Genomic DNA, 8,468 nt, shown 5'->3' with positions numbered 1-8,468 from the left:
AACTTCCCTTGTACAACGTGCAAAGGCGCAAAGCCAGGTTTGATGAGCACAGCTTAAGTGAATCTTGCCAAGGCAGAGCTGATCTTCTGTGGTAGAGCGGCTTCAGTCTCAAGTTTAAGCTGCTGTTAGTTGAAACCTTTGCATGCAAGCACCACTAAATTCAGCGCTAATGATGGAATGGTCCCCTGTTCATGTTGAGATTTGAATGACTTGTTGACATCTTACTTTGGGTCAGAATGTGGAGGATCATTGCTGAAGCCTGGAGGCGACACCATAGAGCTGTCACTCTTCATGGACACAGAGCTGGGTACTGGAGACACTGCCCTGGGCCTGGGACAGAAGGACACACACACAAATGCATAAATGCACACACACAAACACACATTGTACTGTGAGAAAGCTTTTACCCGCTTACGGATGTTTTGCTTTCATCCAGGATAGCCTAAGAATAACCCAAGTAAACAAAGCAGTAAAATGCAGTTTTTCTGTGATTGTTTGTTAAGAGAAAAATGCCAACCAAACCCACATGAACCTGTGTGGAAAAAGTAATTGCCCCACTTGTTAAATAATGAGGTAATTGTGATTAATCATATTATTGTGTACAACTGATGTGACCCGACTTCAATGTTGAACGCATCATGGCCATTATGAAGACAGAGAATGTCCTAACCAAGTATTGACCATTGCATGTTATGTAGAAAGTACCAAATTTCAACTGATATAATGTGACCCGAATTTTGATGAAGAAAAATGTGATTTTATAACAATATTCTAATAATGCGAATTCCCCAATTCATGGGTTTTTTGAGCTGGAAGGCCAACGTATATAAAAAGAAAAAAAATAATGATTGGAATAGTTAAAAAACTGGGCCATGAATCTACAATCCATGACAGTTTAACATTATTGATGGAATTATGGAAATAAATCAACTTTTTCATGGTATTCTAATAAAAAGGCCTGGAGCTGTATATACAGGTATTGGACAAAATAATGGAAACACATGTCATTTTAGAGTGGGAAGTTTCATGGCTCAAGTGAACCAGCCTGTTGGCCAATCTTCATGAATTGCACATTGCACCAGTAAGGTGAAGTGTGAAGATTCAATTAGCAGGGTAAGAGCACAGTTTTGCTCTAAATTTCGCAATGCACACAACATTATGGATGACGTATCAGAGCTAAAAAAAAAAAAAAAATTGGTGCGCCTGTAACTGTTGCATATTTTACCGAGACAGCAAGTCTTAGTGATGTATCAAGAGCCACGGTATCCAAGGTAATGTCTGCATACCACCAAGAAGGATGAACCACATCAAACAGGATTAACGGTGGATGCATCTGTTGCCTGATAATATTTAGGCTCTTGAATATCCGTTGTTTTTATTATTTAATTACTGTCCAGAAGTCTTTGAGTGAAGGTTCTGGCTAGCAAACATGCTATTCGCAAATGTTTGTATGTTTCAAGCGAGAATTAAGCGACGTCTGAGGCTATAGTGATATGAAACAATGCTTTTATGAAGGGCGATAAAGGGACAACTTCGTCATTGGCATAAATCACATAGTCAGTAAATTAAGTAGACCTAGGTCTACAAATAGTTCCGATTCTTAAATTAATTGAAGTCACACATGTGCATGGTGGCAACAACTTTATTTTAACGTTATTTTAATTCAACATCCATGCAATTTGGACCAGCTTAACTATTTGCAATGAAAAAAATGGGCCAAAATCCCTGGTAGGACATGTGCCAATATAGTTAACAACTAATCAAAGTGCCTGGTGTCATAAATGGCACTGTATTGACTATTAATGATAAGGGGCCTAATAATTTTGTCCTTGCCATTTTTACACTTTTTTGTTTAAACTCATTGGGAAAATGGAAAAGTCCAAATTTAACTTATTGGATACTATCTCCATGGTGTATTCGTTTCCGGAATAACATGCATTTATTAATAATGATCATTCTCAATGATCAATGAAGAGATATGTCTAATTTCAGGAGGGGGGCTAATAATATCGTCCTCAACTGTATACTCACACAGTCTGGAAATGTTTACGTTCATAAACATAGTCACATGCATTTACAAACATATACTGTGTAGACACACACACACACACACACACACACACACACACACACACACACACACACACATACACACACACACACACACACACACACACACACACTTGTACCAGTTAATGTTGAAATTTGAATGACTTGTTGACATCTTACTTTGGGTCAGACTGTGGAGGAACATTGCTGAAGACTGGAGGCGACACCATAGAGCAGTCACTCTTCATGGACACACAGCTGGGTACTGGAGACACTGCCCTGGGCCTGGGACAGAAGGACACACATGTGGGAGGGAGAGAGAGAGAGAAAGAGAGAGAGAGAGAGAGAGAGAGAGAGAAAGAGAGAGAGATTAAGTGATCACGGTCTATCTGTAGAGAAAGGGTGTTGAAAAAAAATGGCTACCAAGAGATTGGCGGATCTGTACTCACTGTACGACTGATGAGGTATGCACTGAGACGCACATTAGACGTTAATATTTTCTAATCTTTGCAAAAGAATACATATAAAAAAATAAAATAAAAAATAAAATTAATTATTATTAATTATTATTAATTATACATATAAAAACATATTTTAATCCACAAAAATCTGAAAAATTGGCTCACTTTCTTGGAGGACATACCCTACCCCAAGGGACAGTGGGAGTACACAATTAACTGCTCTGTGTGTGTGTGTGTGTGTGTGTGTGTGTGTGTGTGTGTGTGTGTGTGTGTGTGTGTGTGTGTGTGTGTGTGTGTGTGTGTGTGTGTGTGTGTGTGTGTGTGTGTGTGTGTGAGATACTCACAGGTATGCCAATAAAGCATATTTGAATTTGACATTTCTTGGGGGCTTCCTTACACAAGTTTGGGTCTTTATTAGTCTAATAAATGAGCATGAAAAAACATCCCACCCTTTTCTGAGTCCCAAGAATGAATTTGTCACATGCTTATGTGAGCCACTTAGACTTCAGCTGAGTTATTAGGTATGGAGGTGGGGAATCCAATTACCCCTCCCCCCAAGCCACCGATGTTGTTTTGCAAGCATGGACCTATGGCTTTGACTATGACTATTATTTAAAGGGACACTGCCTACTGCTTTGGAAACCATGGACAGGATCGACTATCTGTGACAAGTCGACAGATGAAGATCCTGTAAGTAACCTGTTTTCAAATGTGTTTCTCTTTCTACCATAGTGCTGTGGCTAGAGGTAACATGCCCGCATGCTATGTATAGCATTACAGTAAGCTAGTGTTGTTTTCGTAGCCTAACTTTACTCATAAAGAATATCCTGTCCTTAGACTTTAATGGCTGGAGATTCGCGGTCTGCATGGGTGGGCATTAAGTTGATGGCAAATGCCCCATACAAATCAAGCAAAAGCGCAGAACAACAAATAGATGATAGAGCTCAGTATCAGTTGGCCAATGACTTGAATTATTTTTTCACCCGCTATGAACATGTGGCCAAAGATGGTGATTCTATTTGACAACAGGAGGAGTTACAGGACAATGGGACTGTGGGGATATTCACCATTAAGGAGGACACAGTGCGGCGGGTGTTTGAGAGGACCAACATCCGGAAGAGTCCTGGGCCTGACAACATAGGAGGCAAGGTGCTGAGATACTGTGCAGCACAATTGAGTGGGGTCTTCTGCTCCCTTTTCCAACACTCATTGGATACTCAAGTGGTCCCACGCATTTGGAAAAAGTCACACGTGGCCCCCCTTCCCAAAGTCCCTCATCCATCAACCCCTAAGGACTATAGGCCCATTTCCCTCACCTCACTTGTAGTCAAATCATTTGAGAGGATTGTGAAGACACACATCATCAACTCTTGCCAGCAGGCCCTGGATCCACTCCAATTCGCTTATAGGCATGACAGAGGAACAGACGATGCCATTCTCACACTCTTGGATTATATTTATATGCACCTGGAAGGTGCTAAGACACATGCTCGTGTCCTCTTTGCTGACTTCTCTTCAGCTTTTAATACTATACACCCACACATTTTAGCTGAAAGACTGAAAAAAGACTTTTGTTTTGATTTTAAATTGATTAATTGGACTATGGACTTTCTGCAGGGCAGAGCACAGCAGGTGAAGGTAGGCAACATCTTGTCAGATGTGCGACTTACCTCTATCGGAACTCCACAAGGTAGTGTTCTCTCACCCTTGCTTTTTATTTTGTATACTGACAGCTGTCGTAGTAGTCACCCTGGCTGCCACATAATTAAGTATGCGGATGACACAGCCGTGGTAAGCCTGCTGAACCACAATGAAACCACGCATGGTCCAGTACTGGAGGAATTCGTCAACTGGTCGAAGAGGTCTAACCTGCACCTCAACATTTCAAAAACAAAAGAGATTATCTTTGATTTTAGACAAAAAGCATTACCAACTCCCCCCTCAATTATTGGCGGAGAGGAGATTGAAGTGGTGACTGATTATAAATACCTTGGTCTGATTATAGACCACAAGTTGTCATGGGACAGTTGTGCAGATGCAATTTACAAAAAGGGTCAACAACGTTTGTATTTCCTAAGGAAACTTAACTTTTTTAATGTTGACAACACCATTTTAACCTTATTTTACAAGTCTTTTATTGAAAGCGTTCTCTCCTATGGTATGGTATGCTGGTATGGTCACTCTAAAGTGACGCACAAAAGTAAACTGGGTAAAATTGTGAAAACATGTGGGAAAATAATGGGGCGTCAGCAAAATGAGCTTCATAAACTTTATTTAGATAGATTAACAAAGAAAGCGGATAAAGTTTGTACTGACACTACCCACCCCCTCTCAGTTAAGTTCCAAACACTCCCTTCAGGACGCAGGTATAGATACCCCAATATTAGAACGAATAGAGCAAAGAACTCCTTCATCCCCATGGCAATTAACGAATTGAACAAGATGTGGGAGATACATTCATGACATTATGGACTTTCATATTGGGTTAATGGATGCATTTGATCAGTGGTCTGTATTTATTACGTATTTATTTACACAGTAACTATATGTTTAGCTATTTATTGAGTGTATTTGTTGTACTGTATGTGTTTTATTGTAGGCCTATATGTTTTTATGCCATTCATTCTGCTGTGCTGTAAATCAAATTGCCTTTTTAAAGGACATTAAAGCTTTCAAGTCAAGTCAAGTCAAGTTAATCATAACCTGTCTTTCAAGCAAAATCAGTCTGCTTAGTGTATATATACAGTATGTATGTGTATTTGTGCTAAATTAAATTAATTCAAATCTGATACCTGTTCATATTTGAATGAATATTTGATATCTTACTTTGAGTCAGACTGTGGAGGATCATTGCTGAAGACTGGAGGCGACACCATAGAGCAGTCACTCTTCATGGACACACAGCTGGGCACTGGAGACACTGCCCTGGGCCTAGGACACATACAAATGCACACACACACACACACACACACACACACACACACACACACACACACACACAGACACACACACACACACGCACACACACACATTGTTCTGTGCGAAAGCTTTTACCCGCTTACGGATGTTTTGCTTTCATCCACGATAGCCCAAAAATAACCCAAGTAAACAATGCAGTAAAGTGCAGTTTTTCAGGTGCAGTCAAGCTGCTGATGCTCAGACCAGACCTGCGATAAAAACTTGATTTGAAAACACATGTCAGACTCTACAAAGTGATCACATTTTTGACAATCGTTGATATGATCTTCCCTTGTACAACGTGCACAGGCGCAAAGCCAGCTTTGATGAGCACAGCTTAAGTGAATCTTGCCAAGGCAGAGCTGATCTTCTGTGGTAGAGCGGCTTCAGTCTCAAGTTTAAGCTGCTGTTAGTTGAAACCTCTGCATGCAAGCACCACTAAATTCAGCGCTAATGATGGAATGGTCCCCTGTTCAAGTTGAGATTTGAATGACTTGTTGACATCTTACTTTGGGTCAGAATGTGGAGGATCATTGCTGAAGCCTGGAGGCGACACCATAGAGCTGTCACTTTTCATGGACACAGAGCTGGGTACTGGAGACACTGCCCTGGGCCTGGGACAGAAGGACACACACACAAATGCATAAATGCACACACACAAACACACATTGTACTGTGAGAAAGCTTTTACCCGCTTACGGATGTTTTGCTTTCATCCAGGATAGCCTAAGAATAACCCAAGTAAACAAAGCAGTAAAATGCAGTTTTTCTGTGATTGTTTGTTAAGAGAAAAATGCCAACCAAACCCACATGAACCTGTGTGGAAAAAGTAATTGCCACTCTTGTTAAATAATGAGGTAATGGGGATTAATCGTATTATTGTGGACAACTGAGTTATATTTCACAGCCACCCATGTCTGATTGTAGACCTTTCAAATCAAGAGATAACTTTAATAGAACCTGTTTGATAATGTGTAGTAGGCCATATCAATCATAACCACGACGTCATGCAGCGATCCATCATCCTTCAGGAGCAGATTATAAGAAATAATGGACATGTCTTAGTCTGTAAAAGGTTACAAAGCGATTTAGAAATAATTGAGACTTCTGTAAACCAGACTGAAAGCCATTATCCACAAATGGAGAGAGCATGGTGCAGTGATAAACGTTTCCAATCAAACTAAACATTACCCCAAGATCACAGTGACAGTGGAACGTCAGAGACGAACACAGAACACCTTATTAACAGGAGGTGTTAATTACCTCAGAAATTGGCCGAGTTCATGACTCAACGCTAAGAAAGGCCATGACAAAAATGGGAATGCAGAGTTGCAAGGCCAAAGACACCACTAACAAGAAGAGCATAAAGGCTTGTCTCAAATTTGCCGAATACATATTGATTATCACACAAAAAAATTGGGGGGGGGGAATATTCTACGGACAGGTGAAACAAAAGTTGTAACGTGTGGTGTGAAATGAACACTGCATTTGATTAAAAAAATCAAATCACAAAGTCAACAGTGAAACATTGGTGGGAGTTTCATGGTTTGGGGCTGCTGCCTCGGGGCATGGAAGACCTGCTGCTATGATTGAAGGAAGAATGACTTCTGCTCTTAACAAACATGTCCTAAAGAATAATTTCCAGCCATCAGTTTGGGAACATTAATGTTTTTCATGCATGGAAAACCTCCACAGTAGCTTATTTGAAAACAATTATGCAAAGAAGAGTTGGACAAAATTACTCTACAGCAATGTGAAATACTTTTCCCCAGTTTTCACCAACACTTGACACCAGATGCTGTGCTAGACTTTTTCATAGTCCATCATTTTGACGGACAGGGTAAAAATAATCAGTCATCGACTATTTTTTAATTCGTCATTTCATTTCTCAATGTGGGGGTCGCGACCCCGCACCGGGAACAACACATGCGCAATTGCGGCCAACTGAGAATAAACAGCTGTGAATACATCCCCTTTCACTCGACATTCATTCCCCAACTTTGAGGATAGAGTCCAGTCCATTTTGCTGTGTTGGGCCTACCACAAATCACTTTCTCTCTCTGCCCCTCTATCGTCTAATTGCACTGTTTAAAAAGCTGCAGATATCGCTCACTGACGTGCGTCTGATTCAGTGTTCAGCGCTATGGTCACCACAAGCACTTTTTTTAAAAGACGCATGCAGGGCTTTATCCAACAGCTCTCACTTACTCTTTTTGCTCTATATTTCTAATTAATGCACCGATTGTAATACAAAGGCAATGTTAAATAAGATTCGCGTTGGGCTTCACTTGCATGATGGAAAGGAAAGCCGTGTCTTTCAGCAGAAAGATTTAGCCCAGGTAGGCGACAAGAGCACTGAAGCCTACACCAGGAAGACAACCAGATTTCGTCAAAACTTTGCCCACAACGGTAGTAAAGGGAGCCTCTCTATACGTAGCCCCATCTGCTTATATGTTGGCTCTGGGAGCGCGGTAAAGCTGTCTGAAATAATACATATACAGCTCCAGGCCTTTTTATTAGAATACCATGAAAAAGTTGATTTATTTCCATAATTCCATCAATAATGTTGAACTGTCATGGATTGTAGATTCATGGCCCAGTTTTTTAACTATTCCAATCATTAAATTGTTTATTTTTACACATTTTGGTCTTCCAGCTAAAAATTTTTTTGTGGAATTCACATCATTAGAATATTGTAATAAAATCACAATTTTCTTCATCAAAATTTGTTTCACATCAGTGCACATCAAATCAGTTGAACTTTGGTACTTTCTACACAACATGCAATGTTCAATACTTGGTTAGGACTCTCTCTGTCTTAATATTATTAATAATAACGGCCATGATGCGTTTAACATTGAAGTCAATGGCAGAAACAGTGCATGGGAGTAATGGAAGGCCAGATATCCTTGATGCTTTGCCGTCAGCTGTTTTTGTATAGCTGACCTGGTGTCCCACACTTCCCTCTTCAATATACCCGAAGATTTACATGCCACGTGT

At 40.3% G+C, this 8,468-nt stretch overlaps 1 protein-coding gene across 1 annotated transcript; it reads right to left on the bottom strand.

Moving 5' to 3' along the window:
* Positions 1–221: 221 nt before the first annotated feature.
* On the bottom strand, positions 222–6,526 carry LOC134442630 (merozoite surface protein CMZ-8-like). The gene is made up of 5 exons (XM_063192675.1): positions 6,429–6,526; positions 5,978–6,082; positions 5,337–5,441; positions 2,230–2,334; positions 222–330 (listed from the first exon to the last, which is right to left on the bottom strand). Exons 1-5 carry the CDS (start codon positions 6,524–6,526, stop codon positions 222–224), a joined length of 522 nt encoding a protein of 173 aa, XP_063048745.1.
* Between the last annotated feature and the right edge of the window lie 1,942 nt (positions 6,527–8,468).

Source organism: Engraulis encrasicolus, unplaced genomic scaffold (assembly GCF_034702125.1).
Source record: "Engraulis encrasicolus isolate BLACKSEA-1 unplaced genomic scaffold, IST_EnEncr_1.0 scaffold_185_np1212, whole genome shotgun sequence".
Lineage (NCBI taxonomy): Eukaryota > Metazoa > Chordata > Actinopteri > Clupeiformes > Engraulidae > Engraulis > Engraulis encrasicolus.
Note: the sequence above shows the minus strand (reverse complement) of the source record. Positions and strands in the feature narration are given on the sequence as shown.

Coding starts and splice junctions, on each gene's coding strand:
- LOC134442630 (XM_063192675.1), bottom strand. CDS start 6,526: ATGTCCATTATTTCTTATAATCTGCTCCTGAAGGATGATGGATCGCTG. Junction 6,083..6,428: donor TACTACACATTATCAAACAG/GTTCTATTAAAG, acceptor CTTCTGTCCCAG/GCCCAGGGCAGTGTCTCCAG. Junction 331..2,229: donor CCTCCACAGTCTGACCCAAA/GTAAGATGTCAA, acceptor CTTCTGTCCCAG/GCCCAGGGCAGTGTCTCCAG.